The sequence below is a fragment of the Moschus berezovskii genome, chromosome 5 (genome assembly GCF_049115385.1).
Source record: "Moschus berezovskii isolate FMDL1 chromosome 5, NW_MosBer_1.0, whole genome shotgun sequence".
In the NCBI taxonomy this organism is placed as follows: domain Eukaryota; kingdom Metazoa; phylum Chordata; class Mammalia; order Artiodactyla; family Moschidae; genus Moschus; species Moschus berezovskii.
In genome coordinates, this window is record NC_142464.1 from 124,713,397 (window position 1) to 124,736,396 (window position 23,000).

A 23,000-nucleotide genomic window follows, 5' to 3' on the forward strand; every position below is an offset into this window, starting at 1 on the left:
CTCAGCACCTTCTTCACCGGCGGCGGACACTGGAGCTGGGCCGTGCGGACAGCACTCTGCCTACAGGGCCGCGCTGGTTCCCGCAGTGCCATCGTGGCCACATTCTCGCTGGGCCATCGCCCAGGGGCAGCCTGCTCCCCAGCGGCCAGCGCCGCCCACCAGCCCGCCGCCCCGCGGGCCTGCCCCTCTGAGCTCTAAGCCTCTGCCCTCACCCCCTCTGCTGCTTCCTCCGCAGGGTTCCATTCGCACTCCCTTGGCGGTGAGCCAACTCTGGTCTGGTTCTTTCTGATAACTTTTCCCCGTTCAACTCGCAGGCATGTTTTCTGTCTCCCGGCCGGATCCTGAGGACGCAGCCTGGTTCTGCACAGAATAAGGCCCTGAAGCCACAGTCTCCATGGAGAGGAACTAACAGCAATTCCCGACACCATCCACCCAACCTCCCGCCATCCCTGGCGTCTCTCCCTCCCAAGCCTAACGCCTCCTCCTCTTGGCATTTCTGGCACTTCCGGCCTCCATCCCTTCCTGGCCTGTCCTCTGCTGATGCAGACAAGCCGCATGCCAGCTCAGGCCAGGCCAGGCCAGGCGGGACATGAGGAGGCCCAGCTTAGGACCCTGGGAGCCTCTGCCACTGCAGCTGGGGCCATGGGGTTCGACTGCGCTAAAGTGAGGAGAACCCACTTAGCAGAGAGCAGTGGGTCCACGTCCAGAGACTGGAGTCGGGACACAGGAACGCACAATCTGTTACTACTGAGTGACTTATTACTGTGCTACTTACTACAATGTATTCCGTTCCGTTCCATTCTGTCGCTCAGTCGTGTCCGACTCTTTGCGACCCCGTGGACTGTAGCCTACCAGGCTTCTCCGTCCATGGGATTCTCCAGGCAAGAATACTGGAGTGGGTTATGTATTACTACTTAGATAAATTGTGTGTCCGTCACATCGTAAGACGAATGCCACCTATTGGCAAGTCGCTGGATGTGCATAAACCCTACTCTCCTTATCAGTAAGATGATGAGCTCACAGCATCCCCATTCAGGTCAACTAAGGAGATAAAGCCCCCGGCCCTGGAGACATCCCTTCCAGGCCAAGGGCTTGTTCTTTTGTTACAGACTAAGCCAACGCCTTCGTTTTCACTACATATTTGTTCAAGGTGAAAGAACATTAAAAAGAAGTCCAAGACCCTCCTAAATACAGACCACAGATCTCTGACAAAGGGTCAAAGATAATACAAGAGAGCGATGACAGTCTTTTCTACAAAGGCTGCTGGAACAACAGGCATCCACAGCCAAAAACTGAATCTGGACACAGGCCTCACGCCCTTCAGAAAAGTAACGAAAGGGTCACAGACGTCGGCGTGAAACAAAAGCTCGAAAAGCCCCCAGAAGCCAGTACAGGAGAGAATCTAATGGCTGTGGGCTCGGTGGTGTGTTGGGCACAGGAGAGAATCTAGCGGCCGTGGGCTCGGTGGTGTGTTGGGCACAGGAGAGAATCTAGCGGCCGTGGGCTCGGTGGTGTGTTGGGCACAGGAGAGAATCTAGCGGCCGTGGGCTCGGTGGTGAGTTGGGCACAGGAGAGAATCTAGCGGCCGTGGGCTCGGTGGTGAGTTGGGCACAGGAGAGAATCTAGCGGCCGTGGGCTCGGTGGTGAGTTGGGCACAGGAGAGAATCTAGCGGCCGTGGGCTCGGTGGTGTGTTGGGCACAGGAGAGAATCTAGCGGCCGTGGGCTCGGTGGTGTGTTGGGCACAGGAGAGAATCTAGCGGCCGTGGGCTCGGTGGTGTGTTGGGCACAGGAGAGAATCTAGCGGCCGTGGGCTCGGTGGTGAGTTGGGCACAGGAGAGAATCTAGCGGCCGTGGGCTCGGTGGTGAGTTGGGCACAGGAGAGAATCTAGCGGCCGTGGGCTCGGTGGTGAGTTGGGCACAGCACCAAAGACACGGCCCATCAAAGCGAGAACGGCAAGCCACTGGACTTCATCAAGATAAAGAACACTTACCCTGTGAAACACTGTATCGAGAGAATGAAGACAATGCACAGAACGGGAAAAAATATTTGCAAAAGACACACACAATGAAGGACCACCATCCAAACAAACAAACAGCTCTTAAAACTCAAGGGAGAAAACAAACAATCCAGGACTCAGGGCTCCCCTGGCAGCCCAGGGGTTAAGACTTCACACTTCCAATGCAGAGGGCACGGGTCTGACCCCTGGTCGGGAGAAACTAAGACCCCAAGTGCCATGCAGTGTGGCCGAACAATCTGATAAAAAACGGGCCAAAGATCTTAACCGACACCTCACCAAAGATACCCGGATGATAAGTAAGTATAGGAAAAGACATTCAACATCACGTGTCATCGGGGAGATGCAAGTTAAAACAATGAGATACCACTACACAAGTGTCAGAATGGCAAAATGCTGAACTCTGACACGCAACTGGGGCCAGAACATGAAGCGACGGAAACTTTCATTGTTGCTGGCAGAAATGCAAAATGGTGCAGCCACTTCGGAAGATACTTTCTTACGAAGCAGAACACACTCTGAGCCCACAGTTCAGCAGCCTCACTCCCTTGGCGCTTACCCACAGGAGTCAAAAACTTACCCCCACACAGGAACCTGCACACAGATGCTGAGATCAGTTTTAGTCGGAGCTGCCAGAACCTGGAAGCAGCCACAGGGTCCTTCAGGAGGGGCATGGATAAATAAAGCGTGATGCCTCCAGACAGTGGAATATTGTTAGTGCTAAAGGAAAATGAGCTAACGAGCCATGTAAAGACAAGGCTTTTACTCAAATGCACTTCACTGGGTGAAAGAAGCCAATCTGAGAAAGCTACATGCCGCGTGCTAGGCTGGCATTCCGGAAGAGAAAAGACCGAGCGGCGGCCAGGGGCGGACAGAAGGGCGGGAGGGGCAGGCAGAGCACGGGTGGTTTAAGGCCGAGACAACCTCGCTGCATGACCCACGTTCCTGTGCCTCTGTGCGAGCCCACAGAGCACACAGCACAAGAGAGACCCGAGAAGAAGCTGGAGTCCGGGACTGCTGATGGCGACAAAGGTCCCGCGGCGGGAACAGGGACAGGGGGAGGCTGTGCACCTTTGAGAACAGAGGAAACTCTGCGCCTCCGCCTCAATTTCATTATAAACCTAAAACGGCTCTAAAAGACAGCCTTTTGAAAAACAGAAAGAAGCCCAAGGTTTGAATCATGAACCTGCTTCATCCTGATGGCTGACCTCAGACAAGTCCTTAGCCCCTACAGGACCAGTCACCTGCCTGGAGGAGCACAGCACCACTGTCTCGGGGTCCCTCAGGTCACACCCCCGTCCCCGAGGAGCCTGAGACAGCGTGGAGCTGGACGGGGCCGACAGGTACTTCCCACCAAGTGGACAGACGTGAGGTGCGCTGCCGTCCACCAGACAGACACCCTGTGCTCCAGTCAATGAAACGGTTCCCCGACACAGTGGCAGTGGAGGGAAACCACTCGCGGGGCATGTACTCAAAGAGGGCCAGAGCCTATACTTCAGATCACGCTTTGGCCACCTTCCAAAGCCTCTCCTCCCCAACCCCTCCCCAACCCAACAGGGAAGCCCAGGCGGAAGCTGCCGCCCACCCGTCCATACTGCAGGAGGCCCAGCAGGAGGAGGTGGGAAGGCGGCCCGGCCAGGCAGCTGACCTGGGGGAGGGGCCCTCAAGGGCAGAATCCCCGAGCCGGGCCACGGTGGGAATGTGGTCAGGCGCTGTGATCACAGCCGTGTTTATAAAAGCACTGGTCTGCGCTCAGACACAGCACAGGGTCGCCCGGTCGCCATGGGAGGGAAGCCCTGAGAGGCCGTCCTCTCCTCTGCCTGTAGGTTTTCTTTCAAGTGTGTCACATCAGACCTAGGAAGGGGTCGGGCCTTGAGGAGGACAGCCGCAGACTCCGCAGCCCAGCCCCTCCTCTAGTCTGACCCCACCCGACCCGCTAACACCTTCCGGGGATGTTCAGCTTCTGGGAACAAAGGTGCGAACAAACACGGAAAAGGTACTTTAAATCACAAAGGTCCTCTGAGAACAGTTCCTCTCAAACCAGCTGAGTGGCGAGCCAGCCCTCCTTGTTCTAGTGGCACCCCGCATCTCACCCCTCCCGCCAGGACATGCTGGGGGCCCGGTCTGGCTCAGATGGTACAGAACCCACCTGCCAATTCGATCCCTGGGTCGGGAAGACCCCTGGAGGAGGAAATGGTAGCCCACTCCAGTATTCCTGCCTAGGAAATCTCATGGACAGAGGAGCCTGGCGGGCTACAGTCCACGGGATTGCAAAGAAATTGGGCACGACTAAGGGCATTACCGACTCTGTGGACATGAGTTTGAGTGAACTCCGGGAGTTGGTGGTGGACAGGGAGGCCTGGCGTGCTGTGATTCATGGGGTCGTGGAGAGTCGGACACGACTGAGCGACTGAACTGAACTGAAGGGTCTCACAGTCCAAGCCTAGCCCAAACTGTCTGCGGCTGACTTCAGCTGGCGTTTTTCTCGTGGCAGCACCTCCTGGGTGGAGGAAACGCCGTGGGGAAGCTCCCCGTCCTGAACGAAGCAGGCTGAGCGTCCAGAACCTGCCCCCCGGCACCCGCCGCAGCAGGAAAGGGTGGGAAGCAGGGAGGAGGGCCTCTCGCCGACAGGGCGCTCACCACCCCTCCACCGCCACCCGTCCCACCTTACGCCCGCCTGGGCCCCACCCAGAGCCTGGGTGAGCCCAAGGGAGGTGCCAAGAGGCCGCCAGAGGCCACCGGGCCGGGCGGGAGGAAGCGGGCCGCGCAGGTGCCGGCGTCCACCAGTAACTGACCAAGTCAGGAGCCACGCTCGCCTCCCCGACCCCCTCCAGGCTCACCTTCTTGTCTTCCTTGGTCTTCCTAACACTTCGGTGGGGGCCGAAGATGTTCTGCACGCCAAGGGCCTTCCTGGCCCAGTCCCTCCGCTGAGTGCTGGGCGGGGGCTGGGCTGGGCTGCCCTCCACGCGGTAGCGGTCGGCGGGAATCTTGCTCATGGGCGGGGGCAGCGTGCCGCAGTTGATGCTGGACCAGCCGTCCGTGGAGTCGGTGTAAGACTCCTGGTCACTGACGTGGCCGCACTGCCACTCCTGCAGCACGTGGACCGGGAGCCACCGCTGGCCAGAGCCGCCGCCAGGGCCCGCAGCGCCCCTCCGGGAAGGCGGGACCGGACATCTCAGGGGGGCGGGAGGGCCCTCCACGTGCGGAGCAGGGCCCAGGTGCTTACCGAGGTCTCGGCACCTGTCAGCCTGCGGGGCGGCCTCGAACGGGGCCCCCTCGGGATCGAGACAGAAGGCCCCGTTCCAGGGGGCGGCCCAGGGCTGGGGGCCCCTCGCGCCTGCGCCCTCCCAGCCGCCGCCGGGGCCGTGCCTGCTGGAGGTGGCGCCCAGGTCCAGCACGAGCACGCGGCCGCTCCTGTCCTCGGGGCTGAAGTTCCCGATGCCGCTGTCGCTGGTGCTGCTGGTGCTGGCGTTCTGGTGGGCGTCGGCATCCCCGTCGGCGAAGGCCCGGGCCCGTACGCCCTCGATCAGCTCGCCCATGTCCCGGTAGAGCACCGAGATGAACTGCAGGACGGGCAGCGAGGACGCAGGGAACTCCAGGCAGCCGCTGGTGTCAGGGTCGGCCGTGCACTCAAACCCGAAACGCCGGGCGATGCCCTGGTGGATCTTGTGGCTGAACAGGTCGGGGTCCACCATGAACACGTGGCAGGACGTCCGCAGAACACCGTCCTCCTCCTGCGCCAGGCTCCCATCGTCGCCTGCCTGCATAGTCACCAGCCCAAAAAACCTCCTGTCGTCCGGGCACACGGCGCTGAAGGCCAGCCTCTCGGCCGGGTAGCAGGCCAGCACGGCTGCCTTGTCCGTGCACAGCTGCACGCAGTCGTGCATGACTTTCATGGTCACCAACGAGTGGATCTTCTGCTCAGCCCGCAGGCGCCGCAGGCAGCCCCGGATGGCCTGCACGCTGTCCGACTCCAGGCTGCAGCCGGCGGACGGCAGCTCGATGGAGCCCAGGTAGCCCACAACCATGGCCACATTGAGAATACTTGCATCCAGCCCAAAGTCCTCAGGGGCCTCCAGCCCCACGCCGAAAGCAGAACCGTGGCTCCCTGCTCTGGGCGCCTCCTCCTTAGAAGGCAGGCTGGGGTGCAGACTACGCGCACTCTCGTGTGCAAGGTCACACCGGCCGGCAGCCGACTCTGAAAGCGATCTCTGCTTCAGCTTCAGGGGCTCCGAGCTGCTGGCTCGGAGGCCAGGGTTTTCAAAGATCATGTTAAAAATCCCTCCCGACTGCATTTCCTCAACAACTCTCTCTGCCCTGTTTATTCCTAAAGCCTTAGAGTCGAGCTTGGGCTTCAGCCAGGCTTTTCCTTCGTAAAAGCCGACCTCTTCATCACTGGAGCAGGACTCCAGGTGGCCGCCACCCTCCGCGATCACCATGTGCAGGACCCCAGAGCACTTCCCAATTAACTTCACCACATCTTCGTGGGATGCTTTCTTCACGTTGATCTCGTTGACGGCCAGGATCTGGTCGCCGGCGCGGAGACCCACGAGGTCGGCGGGGCTGCCCCTGAGGACGCAGCTGAGCACACAGGGCGCCTGGCCCGAGAGCGTGAAGCCATAGCCGGCCCGGCCCCGGGCCACCTCCACGCTGCGCAGGCGCGGGGGCGCCGGGTCCCCCGCTCGGAACATGTCCGTGGCGCCGGGCACATCGCTCACCCCACCGGCCGGCCCATGGCACGAGGGTGCCAGCAGCCAGCCTGGTCTCCTCGGAGGGGTGCCCTGCGGAAGAAGAAAAGAGAGCTGGTTGTGGAAGATCGCACCCTGCACGGCGTGCTTGCTTAAACATGAACGCACAGCTCCCAGCGCAGCCGCCACAGGGTCAACGCGCAGAAGGGGCGCTGTCACTGTGCAGCCCAAGGGGCCCCCTTGAGGGGCAGGTCTGCTGTCCTTCCAACCCCCACTGCGCCCCACCCCACCCCCGGTGTGAGGGGCACAGGACTCCAGCAGAACCTGCCCCCTCGGGTCTGGAAGTGGAGAGGCGCGTCCTGGAACCCCCAGTGCTCCAGTGGGCCCCTACTCCGCCCTAGGGGGGTTGCAGAGCCCAAGGCGGAGAGGCCGTCCCTAGTCCAGCCTGGCTTCGATCACCACTGCCATCCACACCAAGTCCACCCCCAGGAAGGGGCGTCTGCTGGGTTTCTCTCACATCCGCAGCCCTCTTTCCAGTAACTGATTTTGAACAAGGTACGGTGTGGGGAAAACACACCAGCCTGAAACAAGTACTACAGGGTGGAGGCCACCCCGCGTACAGGCGAGACAAGCACGGGGAGCACGGGAATCTGTCCTTAATTGTCCCGGGGGGGTGGCCACACAGCGAGGAGGACTGGTCGTCAGCAGAGGCAAACCCAGGTCGGGGTCCCCAAGGCCACCCCGGGTTCCAGCAGGAGGACACTCAGGACTCGGCACATCCGTCCTCTCGGCTCCGATCCACCACAGCGAGAAGCTGCAAAGCAGAACCAGCGATCAGAGAAGGTCCAGTGGGGGAGGGGTTGGGGTCCAGGGGAGACGGGCCCCAGCTTCCAGAACCCCGTCCCGAGGACACACATGGACCAACAGAGACACGTGTCCCCAGGGAAGCTTGTCACAGACTCAGAGCCGGGTTCTGACTGGGGGCCAGCCCGGCGGGCCGCTCTGCTGGGCAGACACTCAATCCAGCCCCGGACAGAAGGGTGTGAGCACAGACAGAGCAGGGAGGCACAGGGAGCCCCCATCCGTGGCGGTGCTGGGGGCCCTCCCGACACGCCAGCTCCTGGATGCCAGCCCAGGGCCAGCCCCGCGCATGGGCCTCTCAGCTATGAGGGCAGTCAGGCCCCCTGGGAGAACCCCTCTCCTCACAAAACCCTTTAAAGCTCACTTCCGAAAGCAACACACTGCGTAAACTGCACTGTGAAGATCCAAGATATGAGAAAACAGTGCTTTTAAAGAGTGTGCTTGTTAAACAATTGTTTTAACATTGTCAGAGGAAAGTCTCAGGTCTTGGGAAACAGTTTCTAGTAACCGAAGCCTAACGCAAAGTAACCGAAGCATCCACACCAAAAAAGTAAAAGAACTGGACAAAATGGAGCATACTATCACACGACCACAAGCGCAGCTTCAAGGATGACAGAACAATGGTCTGTGGGACGTATGTTTAATTATTTTATGATGAACAAAGACTAATTTATTTCTAAAGTAAGAGTCGCTCAGTCGTGTCCAACTCTTTGCGACCCCGGAACTCTCAGGCCAGAATGCTGGAGTGGGCAGCCTCTGCCTCCTCCAGGGGATCTTCCCAACCCGGGGATCAAATCCAGGTCTCTCGAATTGCAGGTGGATTCTTTACCAGCTGAACCACAAGGGAAGCCCAAGAATACTGGAGTGGGTAGCCTATCCCTTCTCCAGCGGATCTTCCCAACGCAGGGATCGAAGCGGGATCACCTGCATTGCAGGCAGATTCTTTACCAACTGAGCTATGAGGGAAGCCCCAAATCACCATATTATTTAATATCTAAGTGATGCCAAGTTAATCCTTTAAATATGATGACTGGAATTAATATCCATCACTGGACAGGTGTGTATCAACATCTGCCATGCACTGTGCTTCACTCTTCCCACTGGACCTCCTAAAGGGGTGTGGGCTGAAACACGCCCCGGAGCCACCCACGTCCAGATCCCTGGGACCTGTCACCTCACGTGGCCAGGGGGACCCTGCAGATGTGTTGAAGGGAAGGGTCCCGGGAGGGAGGTCCCCCTGGATTCACGGGGTGGGGGAGGACGTGATCACAGGGTCCTCGTCAGAGGGAGGCAGGAGCTGGGATTCAGAGCGGGGCCTCAATGAGGGCAGCAGAGAGCAGAGCACTGGGCCTGGAAGGTGGGGGTTGGGCCCGCGGGGGCCTCCGGAGGGAGCAGCCCCTCCCTGACACGGGCGGCAACCCCACCCCAGCCCGGTGGCACTGATTCTGGACTCCTGGCAGCGCTGTTCTGGGGACGTGACACTTGGGAAGGTGTGTGTAAGATGTCACTGTAATGTAGGTGTGACCGTCACTCCCATTTTGCAGATGAGAAAACAGAGGCACAAAGGAGTAAGTTGTCTGCAGCTGCAGAACTGCTCAGCATCAGAGCTGGGCTTGAACCTGCGGCTCCGGGCTTCCCCACTCCCCACACAAAGGGCTTCCTAGAGGAAGTGGAGCAGTGCTGGGAGGAGACCACCAGCAGACCCCTGCACCTCAAACCCAGCCCCAGCGCCACCCTTTCCCAGCAGGGACCTCCAGCCACCACCCCGGCTGCTGACACCAACACCTGCCTGGCACCACCTCCCCCAGACACCCCTCAGGGACACACACACACACGGCCCTGAACACACACCAGATGCACGCCGACCGCCCTGCGCCCCAGCCGCCTCAACCCCCAGTCCATTCAAGCCCTGCTCCGCGGCCACTCCAGCGCACCTGCCTCCCCGAGCCGCAGGGCCCGAACCACCCGGGAGGACCGCGGGCAGCTGCGCTCATCGAGGCCACTTCAGGCCACGCACCGCCACCACCCAGCCGCGCCCCTGCCCAGCTTTCACTCTGAAAGGGCCCCTTTTCCATAGCCTGCCCCCAACTTACTGCCCACCAGTGTCAGTAAGGCCCATCACCTGTTCGTCAGTGTCACCAGCAGCCTGCCACGCGCTGGACAGGGCCAGACACAGGGCTGTCAGGAGGGAACGGTCCCTTCCTGCGAAGAGCCCTGGGCAGGGGTCGAGGAACCAGAGGCCCCCTTAGCAGCAGCTTCTGAGGGTGTCTGCAGCCCCACCGGCAGCTCCCGGGGACCCAGGAGGCACCCCCCGCCACGCTCCCTGCAGATCGGTGCTGCCGGCTCCCCGACCCTGTCCCCGCTCCCTGAGGACCCGCTTCCTCTCTGAATGCAAAGCCCCCGGTGGGTGACCCCGTGGCCTGACCACCCGCTGAACTCTCTCCTAAGCGCCAACCCCGTTTCCCGAGCTCTCAGCCGCCTGTTACCTCTCTCTCCATGCTGACGCCCAAACATGACCCTGCCCCTACACCCGCCCACCCGCCCAGGCCCCCGGCAGAGCCTCGGTCACCCCGTGTGCCCTCCAGGCCATCGCCCCCACCTTGCCTCACTGTCCCTTGTCCCCGGCACCTTCGTCCCCCTGATGCCCCACCCTGGGCCTTCTCCACGCCTCTCCTCGAGTCAGCAGCCCCGCTCAAGGTCACCCGTGTCCACCCGCTCCTCCCTTGCCTCACGCTGACCCCGCACCCCAGAGACCCCGCTGCAGGGCGCCCCCAGATGCGCCCGCCGCACCCATTCCAGTCCACCGGGCATGAGCCCGGGAATGCTCCTGCCCACCATGCTCTCCGCCCCTCTCCAAAGTCACACTCGCAGCCCCAGGGCCCTCAGCACCCGCCTCAACCCTGACACTCTCCCCCAGCCATTCAGGACCACCCAAACCCACCCGGGGGCCCGGCTCTCCCCTCCCTGCGGCCTGTCTCTTCCTTTAGAAGACAGACACCACCAGCCCACCCCGCCCCCGACCAGCCCTCCCCCAGCAGTGCGCACCCTCCCCCTCTCCTTCAGGCCAGCACCTCCCCTGGACCCTCAACACCATCCCCACCACCTCGGGGTCGGGGGACGGACACCACCTGCCGGGGTCTGAAAATACCCAAACCTCTCTAAGCACGGAAGGGGTAAAGGCCTCCTCCCCCAGGGCCTCGCTGCCGCTCCCCCGGGCGGCTTCTTAAGGGCTCATCCACACGGGGACCCAGCCCTTGGTGCCTCTGAACACCTCTCCCACCGGCCACCAAGGGCCACACGAGCCAGCTGGCTTCGCTCGGTCCTCTCCCCCAGCCACTCAGCACGTACACGCCCCACCCAGGATCCTCTACATGGCTTCTCTCCCCTCTCCTGGCAATCATGCCCACCCCAGGCAAGGTCTCCCACCTTCTGATCTCTACCCGCAACTCTTGGGCAAGCTCAAGGGTACCACAAACTCAACAGTCAAAAAAACTCCCTTCCCCAAATCCACCCTCTCTCCATGACTGGCCCACCACCCCCTCAGTCGCACAGTCGGGGGGAGGGGGTGGTCAAGACAAGTGGGGGCTCCCAGAAGACTCCCGAGTCCCCAGTCAGGGCACGTGGAGGTTCACACAGATGCACTTTCCAATGCAGAGGAGGGAACGCTTCTGAATGCATTGGGTGACGCCAGCGCCACCCTGATACCAAACCAGACGAGTGTGTCACAAGAGAAAAGATTAAAGGCCAATATCACTAAGGAACATAGGTGCAAAAATCCTCAACAAAGCATTAGCAAACTGAATCCAACAACACATTAAAAGGGGTCGTACACCACGATGGAGTGGGGTTTATCCCAGGGGGTGCAAGGATTTTTCAGTATCTGCAAATCAATCATTGTGATAGACCACATTAACAAATTGAAGAATAAAAACAATATGATCATCTCAAAAGACACAGAAAAAGCTTCTGACAAAATTCAACATCCATTTATGATTAAAAAAAAGAAACTCTCCAGAAAGTAGGCCTAGAGAGAACCTACCTCAACATAATAAAGGTCATATATGGCAAACTCACAGCTAAGACCGTACTCAGTGGAGAAAAGCTGAGAGCATCCTCTCTAAGATCAGGAGCAAGACAAGGAGGCCCACTCTCACCACTTACCACGAACTATCAGAAAGAGAAACTAAGGAAACAATAGCATTTGCCATCACATCAGAGGGAATAAAATAGTTATGAACAAACCAGCCTAAGGAGGTAAAGACCAGCGCTCAGAAAACTGTAAGACACCAGTGAAAGAGATATAAGCTGACACAAACAGACGGAGATACACACCATGTTCACAGACTGCAAGAATCGACACTCTTAAAATCTCCACTCCACACAGAGCGATCTGCAGTTTCAATGCAATCCCTATCAACAGGCCAAAGGCATTTTTCACAGAAATAAAACAAGCTTACATTTTCTACTGAAACACATAAGACCCTGAATACCCAAAACAATCTTGAGAAAGAAGAACAGACCTGGAGGAATCACACTCCCTGACTTCAGACTATACTACAAAGCGACAGGAATCAAACAGCCTGGTACTGGCGCAAAAACTGACACACAGATCAGTGGAACAGAACAGTGAGCCCAGAAATAACCACACACACTTACGGTCAATTAATCTACAACAAAGGAGGAAAGAATATACAATGGAGGAAAGAATCACCTCAGCAGGGCTGAGGTAACTGGAGAGCTTCATGTAAATGGATGAAATTAGAACATTCTCTAACACCACATAGAAAATAAACTCGAAAAGGATCAAAACCCAACATAAGGCCAGAAACCATACCACTCCTACCTGAAAACATAGGCCGAACACACTTTGACATAAATCATAGCAATATTTTTAATCCGTTTCCTTAGCAAAGGAAATAAAAGCAAAAATAAACAAATGGAGCCTAATTAAATTTAGAAGCTTTTGCACAGCAAAGCAAAACTATCAACAAAATGAAAAGATAACCTACTGAATGGGAGAAAATATCTGCAAATGATATGACCAGTGAGAGGTTAATATCCAAAATATACAGACAGCTAATACAACTTAACATCAAAAAAAATCTGATTTAAAAAGTGGGTAGAAGACCTGAATAGACATTTTTCCAAAGAAGCGCAGATGGCCAATGGGCACGTGAAAAGACGCTGAACACGGCTAGTCATCAGGGGGACGCAGGCCAAACCACAGAGAGACGCCACCTCACACCCGTCAGAGTGGCCATCATAAAAGCAGAACACGAGCAACAAACGTTGGCGAAGATGTGGAGAACAGGGAACCCTCACACACTGTTGGTCAGGATGTAGACTGGTGTGGCCACTGTGGAAAACAGTATGGAGGCTGCTCAAAAAACTAACAATTGAACAGTCATATGATCCAGCAATCCCACTCCTGGGTATATACCCCCCAAAACAACTCTGACTCAAAAAGATAGGTGCACCCCACTGTTCATGGCAGCATCGTTTACAACGAACGATGTACACGTGTACAGAACACAGAAGCAAACTAAGTGTCCAGCAACAGACAAACAGATAAGGAAGACGTGGCAAACACACGCAGCGGAGCGCCACTCAGCCATTGAAAGAGTGGAATCCTGCCATTGCAACAACATGGATGGGCCTGGGGGGTATTCAGTTCCGTTCAGTCGCTCAGTCCTGTCCGACTCTTTGCGACCCCATGAATCACAGCACGCCAGGCCTCCCTGTCCATCACCAACTCCCGGAGTTCACTCAAACTCATGTCCATCGAGTTGGTGATGCCATCCAGCCATTTCATTCTCTGTCGTCCCCATCTCCTCCTGCCCCCAATCCCTCCCAGCATCAGAGTCTTTTCCAGTGACTCAACTCGTCGCATGAGGTGGCCAAAGTATTGGAGTTTCAGCTTTAGCATCAGTCCTTCCAGTGAACACCCAGGATCCATCTCCTTTAGAAAGGACTGGTTGGATCTCTCAAGAGTCTTCTCCAGCACCCCAGTTCAAAAGCATCAATTCTTCGGCGATCAGCTTTTTTCACAGTCCAACTCTCACATCCATACATGACCACGGGAAAAACCATAGCCTTGACTAGACAGACCTTTGTTGGCAGAGTAATGTCTCTGCTTTTTAATATGTAAGTGAAATCAGTCAGAGAGAGACAGATACTTATCACTGACATGTGGAATACCATTTATTTATAATATCGCTACATGTGGAATCGAGAAAATACAACAACCACTGATTCTAACAGAAAAGCAGCAGCCACAGAGAGCTAAGTGGCTGTAAGTGAGGAGAGGAATGGGAGGGGAACACGGTGGCGGAGGATCAGGAGGCACAAACTGTGCGCGTGAAGTAAACAACAAGGGCACCTCACGCAGCACAGCAAATACAGCCAGCACGTTGCAGCAACTGTAAACGGGGCGCCACCTTCAAAGCTGAGACCCGCTAGACTGCAGACCTGTAACTTACACGGCTTTGTGCATCAACTGTACTTTGAGTAAATAATTGGCCCTGCAAAAAGCAACACAAAAAAAGGATGCAGCCTCAAGCAAAGGTTATCACAAACAAGGAACGACCATGCAAACGGTCTGCAAAAATCCGCAAATAACCCAGGGCGCGAGGACACTCCAGGGCCGTGTCCACAGCGGAGTGGGGCACCGTGGGTCCAGGGGCGACTGGGGAGGGAAGCAGAGGATGGACTCAGTGACAAGCCTCCCTGCTCGTCTGTCACTGCGCTGCCCGTACGGTAGCCTCGAAGGGTTTTCCAAATGTGTAGTGTGCATTTGGGGTTGGATGACTTAAATTGTAGATTACATGGAAACACAAAATTATCCCTGGAGAACCTTAGAGGGAGAAATCAAAGCCAGGCTTTAGCTTTTGGTGGGATGTTTGACCTCATTTGACTTAAAAAAAAAAAAGTGGGAAAGGAGAGAAAGAAACTAGAAGAAATAGCAGAGGGATCCTATAGTAGTTAAAAGAAAGAGAAGACCCCTCAGCCCCACCCCACCCCCCACCCCACAAACTCAGGAAACACAGGCCACCATGCTCAGGTCTCTCGGACAGGGACAAGCTCGGTGGTTCATCACAAGTGCCAAGCCACAGGTTATGCCACAACTCCAGGGGTGTCTGCAACAAGCTACTTCTGCACAAGCAGCTGGTTACCACAGTGCCAGGGAACACCACTCCAGTTACGCGTGGACGGGTGGAGGGAAGGACCGATGGGGAATGGGGAGGAGGATGGGAGAACGCAGGGATACAGGGATGGCTGGGGAGGACGGAGGAACGGATGGGGAGGAGCGGATGGGAGACTGAAGGCAGAATGGAAGAGTAAGTGGGTGTGTGGCGGGTGCGGGACGGAGGACCGGGCGGGCGAGGAGAAAGTGGACGCGTGGATAGAGGGATGGGCGGGGAGAGGGATGAATACTGGACGCATGATGGACGGGGGACGGAGGACCAGGTGGGCGAGGAGTAAGTGGACGCGTGGATAGAGGGATGGGCGGGGAGGGAGGGATGAATACTGGACGCATGATGGACGGGGGACGGAGGACCGGGCGGGCGAGGAGAAAGTGGACGCGTGGATAGAGGGCTGGGCCGGGAGAGGGATGAATACTGGACGCATGATGGACGGGGGACGGAGGACCGGGCGGGCGAGGAGTAAGTGGACGCATGGATAGAGGGATGGGCGGGGAGGGAGGGATGGGCGGGGAGAGGGATGAATAACCGGACGTATGATGGACGGGGGACGGAGGACCGGGTGGATAGGTGGGTGGACAGACAGGGGATCGGAGGGTGGGCGAGCAGGGCATGGAGAGTGGGTGGGTGGAGGGACTGACTGGGTTCATTGGTGGTGGCCAAAGTTTGCCCAACCTGCTTCCCTAGTTGGTCCAAAAATTAATGGACCATTTCCCAGAGCTACAGACAGACAAGAACCTTCCCACTCAAAGGGCCCATGAAGCGCTAAGCAGGGTACGTGAAAAAGCCCCCCCAATCCTTCAGAGAGGAAGGTCTTGCACAAAGGACGAGAACCTGCCAGCCGGCATCTGAGGACAACAGAGCCCACCCCCAGGGGCTGGGCCCCGCACGCCGGCCAGCAGGCAAGTGGAGGCCGCAGTTGGGTGTTCGGGCCGGGGCACACCGAGGCTCTTGGTGACGCCCGCCAGGACTCCAACCTGTGGCAGCTGTAGAAGGCGAGGGTGGTCAGAAAAGGCAGATGTCCAGCGGGGCCGCTTGAGTGTGACGGTCAAGCACAGGGAGGAACATGAGTCTGCAGCCGCCTGCACCGGCCATCAGGAGGGGCCCCGCCAGGAGCAGAGGCCCCTCTCAGCAGGGCTGGCCCGGGCCCCACACACACGCCAGCAGAGGCACAGACAACCCACCAGACAGACAGCAGTGCTGTGGGCAGTGCCCCCAGACCCACCCTCCACTCTCTGGCCGGCGGCCACAGCCGGGACCCGCCGGCCCAGGGGCACGTCCCACGCTCCTCCCCACCCCCAGCCTGAAGGACTTCTCAGCCTCTGCAGCAAAGAAGGAAGGACTCTTTTTAGAAGGCCCTCTGGTCAGGCAGTAACTCCTTAATGCAGGGTTTCACCCCTCCCCTGAAAGCCAGAGGTACTAAAATAGCTCTACTGACGGGCGTCTGCACACATCCACCCCACGTCCGCCCCACGAACTCGTAGGAGGCCTGTGCCGGGCAGGTCTATTCTAGGACGAGGAAGAGAGACATGCTGCTCAGCCAGGGGGAGCCCGTCCTGGGGACCCTCCTGGGGAGCCGTCCTGGGGAGCCGTCCAGGGGAGCCCGTCCAGGGGACCCTCCTGGGGAGCCGTCCTGGGGACCCTCCTGAGGAGCCGTCCTGGGGAGCCGTCCAGGGGAGCCCGTCCAGGGGACCCTCCTGGGGAGCCGTCCTGGGGACCCTCCTGAGGAGCCGTCCTGGGGAGCCGTCCTGGGGACCCTCCTGGAGAGCCGTCCTGGGGGTCCACCTTCTGACTGTACCAAACAGCTGAGACAGCACAGCAGGCCGCTCCAGTCAGGGCCCTGAACTGTGGAGCTGGATGCTGGGGGCCCAGCCAGGCCATGTCCTGTACGATGGAGACCCCAGAGCACCTTTCCTGGGGGACAGGCGAAGGCCAGGCTAACTCTAAGTCTTCCACCATCTGAGGAGCCACAGAGCCTGGTGGATAACAGGGGACCCAATGCAGCGCCCCAAGGGCAACAACTGGCTTGGGCCCCTCACCCCTACACCAGCCTGGCCTGCACCCTCCCCTCTGGAATGTCCCTCCCAGACCACCCGCCCTCCCCAGGGCCCAGAACCAGCCCAGAAGGCAGGTGCTGTGCAGGTGTGCGGGCACACGCACGTGTGTGGGTGTGCAGACACGCGGGCATGGGGGCGCGCAGGCGTGTGGGCGTGCGGGTGTGCAGACTCGCGGGCATGGGGGCACGGGCGTGCGGGTGTGCAGGCGTGGGGGCGTGTGGGTGTGCAGGCGTGCCGGTGTGTGGGTGTGCAGGCGTGGGGGTGCGCGGGTGTGCAGACTCGCGGGCATGGGGGCACGGGCGTGCGGGTGTGCAGGCGTGGGGGCGTGTGGGTGTGCAGGCGTGCCGGTGTGTGGGTGTGCAGGCATGGGGGCGCGCGGGTGTGCAGACACGCGGGCATGGGGGCACGGGCGTGTGGGTGTGCAGGCGTGGGGGCGTGCGGGCGTGCAGGCATGGGGACGTGCAGGCGTGTGGGTGTAGGTGTGCGCGGGTGTGCAGGTGCAAACCATGACAGCGTTTTGCTTATAGGAAATTGGTCACACGAGTGACCCGGGACACGGACACTCCGAGGCCACCAAGCATCGTGACGGCGAGCTTGGTCCTCCTCACCACGCCCGGCTGTCACCCGACGCCAACCTCGCGGGACCCGGCAGGGAGGAGACAGCTCAGCTGCAGCAGGCTCCTGACCAAAGGGACTGGGAAACATAAAACACTAGTCTCTGGGGGGGGTCTGTCACACAGCAGCAATAACTGATATGCTCCGTTCCGTTCCGTCGCTCAGTCATGTCCGACTCTTTGCAGCCCTGTGGACTATAGCCTACCAGGCTTCTCCGTCCATGGGATTCTCCAGGCAAGAATACTGGAGTGGGTTACCGTTTCCTTCTCCAGGGGATTTTCCCGACCCAGGGATCGAACCCGGGTCTCCCGCATTGGAGGCAGACGCTTTAACCTCTGAGCCACCAGGGAAGCCTGGTTCCAAATCGGGAAAGGAGTCCGTCAAGGCTGTATATCGTCACCCTGCTTATTTAACTTCTATGTAGAGAAATGCTGGGCTGGAGGAAGCACAAGCTGGAATCAAGATTGCGGGGAAAATATCAATAACCTCAGATATGCAGATGACACCACCTTATGGAAGAAAGTGAAGAAGAACTAAATAAAGAGCCTCTTGATGAAAGTGGAGGAGGAGAATGAAAAAGCTGGCTTAAAGCTCAACATTCAGAAAAGTAAGATCATAGAATCTGGTCCCATCACTCCATGGCAAATACGTGGGGAAACAATGGAAACAGTGTCAGACTTTATTTTTGGGGGGCTCCAAAATCACTGCAGATGGTGACTGCAGCCATGAAATTAAAAGACGCTTGCTCCTTGGAAGAAAAGTTATGTCCAACCTAGGCAGCATATTAAAAAGCAGAGACACTACGTTACCAACAAAGGTCCATCTAGTCAAAGCTATGGTTTTTCCAGTGGTCATGTATGGATGTGAGAGTTGGACTGTGAAGAAAGCTGAGCACCGAAGAACTGATGCTTTTGAATTGTAGTGTTGGAGAAGACTCTTGAGAGTCCCTTGGACTGCAAGGAGATCAAACCAGTCAATCCTAAAGGAAATCAGTCCTGAATATTCATTGGAAGGACTGATGCTAAAACTGAAGCTCCCAATACTTTGGCCACCTGATGCAAAGAACTGACTCATTGGAAAAGACCCTGATGCTGGGAAAGATTAAAGGCAGGAGGAGAAGGGGCGACAGAGGATGAGATGGTTGGATGGCATCACCAACTCGATGGACATGAGTTTGAGCACGCTCCGGCAGTTGGTGATGGACAGGGAGGCCTGGCGTGCTGCAGTCCACGGGGTCACAAAGAGTCGGACACGACTGAGCGACTGAACTGAATCCAATACATGAATGCTGTCACTTGATTTGTCCCCATTCCTGCTTCAAACACACACAAAACAGCACGATGTTGATTTCTAAGCAGCGATGCATTGATTAAGCATTGTTCCCTCAAATCTAATCTGTGATGAGCTGATCAAGGGAATCATGCTGCATAAACCAGAGATAAACTGACTGAAATGGGGGAAATCGGTTAATAAAAACGATTACTATCAGATGACGACCTGGTCGATCAGTGTCTTGCAGTCCCATTTCACAGAAGAAACCAAGGCTCGGGCTCCTTGCCTACAACCATGACCAAAGACAAGAGTTAGGACTCAACTCGGGGGGACTGACTTCAGTTTGGGCTCTTAACCCTGGCTGCCCCTCTTTTTATATTAGCATGTGAGCAAATGCCAGTGTAGAAGCTAACCTCCCCTGAAGCATTCTTGCTAACAAAAATTATCTACCTGCTTCTCAAACAGCCTGTCTCAATCCCTAGGGAACTTCATCTCCCACATTTGAACATTAAGTCCAGGAAGCAGGTCAGCAGCTCCCCAGATTACTGGGATGCATGGTTGTTGAATAATTTCTGATGGACTGAACAGCACGCAGCATGTAAAACATTCCAGCTCTGCATTTGGTTATTATGCAGGGTTTTTTGTGGGGGTTCTTTTTAAAGGCAAGTTTTTAAGGTTTCAACACTTTAAGCCCAGAGATACCAAGAGGCCAGGCTGCAGAGACACAGAGTGGATGCCCTGGGTCTGTCCTTGGGGGGCATGTCCATCTCAGCTCAGCAAGAGCTAGATCACAACAAGGCAGCCACGTGTCCACGAGGGATGGAGACATGTGTGTGTGCCTATGGCTGATTCATGATGGCACTTGGCAGAAAACAACACAATTCTGTAAAGCAATTATCCCTCAAATTAAAACAAAAAAACACGAAACAGTGAAGTAGCTCTTGGAATTAGGAGATATAGCAAATATAAGCAACTAGGAAAGAGCAGGAAAAAATAAGAGAGAGGGGAAATGAAAGACCGGCAGACTGAAGGACAGGAAGCACCTCAGGAAAACGTAAACACAACTACTGCCCACGGTCTAATAATGCTAAAAGGACACGGAATTCCAAAAACAATGTAAAGCTGAAGACGTGCAGCGATGCTGGTGCCACACTTACCGCCTAAAGAGAGGCCAAGCCAGCAGCTTTAAACTCATCCGGCTCCATTTTCCTCCACGAGAAGACACCGCAGGGTGTCTGTCTTACGCTGCGTTCCCTCTCTTCCCTCCGTGGGACGGGCGGGCAGAGCTCAGCTACAGAGGAAGGGGGACCACCGAGCCTGCGAGCGCCCACAGCGCGCAGAGCAGAAGGGCCCCGGGAACCGGACACCTCCCAGGCGGCCTGAATATTTCATCGCCGTCCCCAGCGCCCCTGCTACGCCAGGCTTCACCCAAGCAGCCCTGCCTGCCAGCCCTCTGCCTTTTCTCCAAGTGGAGAAGAGAGTTTAGACTTAGCAGAAAAGACACTTTTAAATCACAAAGATCCCTGTTACTGGCTCAGATGTATTACTGTATTACATTTTTCTGATTCTGATGCTATATAAAGTTTGCATCATGAAAACACATGATAATCAATGAAGAAAAGCAAATGTTTGCGATCTCTCTCATCTAAAAGAAAAAAATGAAAGTGTAAAACACTGCAAATCAACTATGTCTCTCAAAAAAAATTTAAGTTAAAAACAATTATTTTTTAAACCTAAGGCCTCCGACGAGCAGGTGCCCCCGGTTGGGCTGGCACAGGCACTGAGGGGCCAGACTCCTGCAGCTCGGAGGACACGAAGACCCTGCGCTGCGGCCAGGCGGCCGTGTCCACAGAGACCGCTCCAAGCACACGGGCGCACGGCGGACCAGGGACCCTCTGCTAGCCCTGGGCATCCCGCTCCTGAAAACACGGGCACCACTGGGGACCAGGGACCCTCTGCTAGCCCTGGGCATCCCGCTCCTGAAAACACGGGCACCACTGGGGACCAGGGACCCTCTGCTAGCCCTGGGCATCCCGCTCCTGAAAACATGGGCATCACTGGGGACCAGGGACCCTCTGCTAGCCCTGGGCATGCCGCTCCAGTCTGCTGGGCATGATGGAGACACTGGGATTCGTGCACTCTGGATTAAGCCTTTGACTCCTGTCACAACAAAAGCACTCTCTACACACGAAGGAATTTCATAAAGGTCTCCATTAAGGAAAGAAGCAGCTTCGCAGAAGGCAGGCAGCCAGACATCCAGGTGGGAGACGGCAGGGCTGATCCCGGCCAAGGAGCGGGTGGGGAGGGGCAGGGGGCGGGGCTGCTGGTACCTGCAGAAGCTCACACCTGCAGGCCCCGCCCCACGCCACCCTGCCCCGCCCCAGATGCTCCCAGGCCCCGCCCAGGCCTCAGTGCCACCCGAGCAGGCCCAGTGTCAGCACCCACGATCGTCCTGCGCGCTCACTCACTCGTCCACCCAGGAGCCTGCAGCGGCGGTACACACGGTCAGGTGACCAGTGACGGCCTGCCCTCCGGGGCCGGCCACTCTGAGGGACAAAACAGCTCAACAGGCCGATGCAACCACATGCAGACGTCGGGGGACACAGGAGGCCCCGCAGCCCTGACCCCATTTGAAAAGCCGCTCTTTCTGGAACCCACCCCCCACCTCCCTCCGAGGCTCCTTGGCTCAGTCTGCCCCTTCCTTCCCGAGATCCCCTCAAGCCCGCCCGCCCACCACATGACAGTCGTAAGAAGCAGCAGAAACATCAGCTCGGGTCCATGTGCCACAAGGTCAGGACACAAAGAGGCCGTGAACCCAGAAGCCCTGACTGTCCAGAAGCACCACGCCAACCAGGAGCCCCCTCGCTCCCACCCGGCCCCCCACGGAGGCGGGCCAAAAGTGGCCACTGACCTACTCCAGCCATCGGCGGCTCCCGGCTAGCTCTGGGCACCAGCCTGGCTGTAACCAGCTGGGGAAAAGCGAACAGGACAAACCGAAGCCATAGTGTTTCACGGCCCACAGCTGATGGGACTGTGGGGCTGTTTCTGACTCCAGAAACAAAATCTGGTTCAATAATCTTGAAATTAGCTGGAGGTTAAACCATCTCAATTTTCCCTTCCCGTTATTCTTTGACGCTCCCTTTTAACCTCTGCTTGGTATTTATTTCTGTTTGTGGTTTTTAAACCTGGCGAAGGGAGGATATAAATAAAGTTACTGGGTTTAGCAAATAAAAATAAAGGACATTCAGTTAAATTTGAATTTCAGATAAAAAGACAAATAACTTTTTAGTCAAAGTAGGCCTAGAAAATCCCATGGACGGAGGAGCCTGGTAGGCTGCAGCCCATGGGGTCGCTACGAGTCAGACATGACTGAGCGACTTCACTTTCACTTTTCACTTTCACACATTGGAGAAGGAAATGGCAACCCATTCCAGTGTTCTTGCCTGGAGAATCCCAGGAACGGGGGAGCCTGGTGGGCTGCCGTCAATGGGGTCACACAAGTGTCGGACATGACTGAAGTGACTTAGCAGCAGCAGCAGCAGCAGGCCCCAAATATTGCCCAGCAGGTTTTATCTGACTAATATAATTACGAACAGGGCCCCGTTTCAGGCCTCCTACAGGACACTGGCCCCTGCCTGCAAAGCTGGCCATCCGCTGCAGGACACAAGAGAGAAAAGCCGCAGAGCGCCACACCGTCCTGACTCCGTTTCCTTCAGCGGGGCGGACAGGAGGCTTCTATGGCCTGTGTCTCTCTCTGGCGCTCTCAGGGAGAGCTAGGGTCCCCGGTGCCCACGGGAACCCACCCAGGAGGCACGGCCACAGCAGGGCACGTGGCAGGAGGCACGTCTCCACCCTCCTCCGCCCCCACCCACCCCTGCCCGCGACCCCACAGGGCTCCTCACGTCCCAGGTCCAGGGTGTGCTGGGCTGACAGTGGCCCCAAAGTCGTGAGGTCTTAACACCCAGAGCCTGGAAGTGCCTCGGCTGGGAAGGGGCCCTGCAGATGGGCCTGCGGGGAGGTTCTGAGAGAAGGAGGCCATGCTGGCTACCCACAGGCCTCAGTGCCTTCACACGTGTCCTTGTAAGAGGGGACAGATGAAAGGGGGGCCCGGGGAGGCCATGTGAAGACAGAGGCGGGCACTGGGGCGGGAGTGTCGCAGTCACAAGTAGCCTCCGGAGCCAAAGGAGGCGGGAAGGCCCTCCACCGCCAGGAGCCTCCGGAGGGCGCAGATGCAGGCGGGCCCTGCCCACACCTCCAGGCAGGCATCGGCATCCAGAAGAGTGAGAATA

The 23,000-nt window shown here is 57.3% G+C and overlaps 1 protein-coding gene across 5 annotated transcripts in view; it reads right to left on the minus strand.

The window, feature by feature from the left end:
• The window catches only part of RGS12 (regulator of G protein signaling 12), a 120,678-nt gene that overhangs the window by 87,332 nt on the left and 10,346 nt on the right, over positions 1 to 23,000 (minus strand). For 4 of the 5 annotated variants that reach the window (XM_088836575.1, XM_055434135.2, XM_088836576.1 and 1 more), the window contains exon 2: positions 4,857 to 6,797. In XM_088836575.1, the coding sequence (XP_088692701.1) occupies positions 4,857 to 6,707 (1,851 nt within the window). In that variant the 5' untranslated portion in view covers positions 6,708 to 6,797. Of the gene's footprint in view, positions 1 to 4,856; positions 6,798 to 7,281; positions 7,519 to 23,000 lie in introns of all 5 variants that reach the window. The other variant, XM_055434134.2, reaches the window with a different exon arrangement.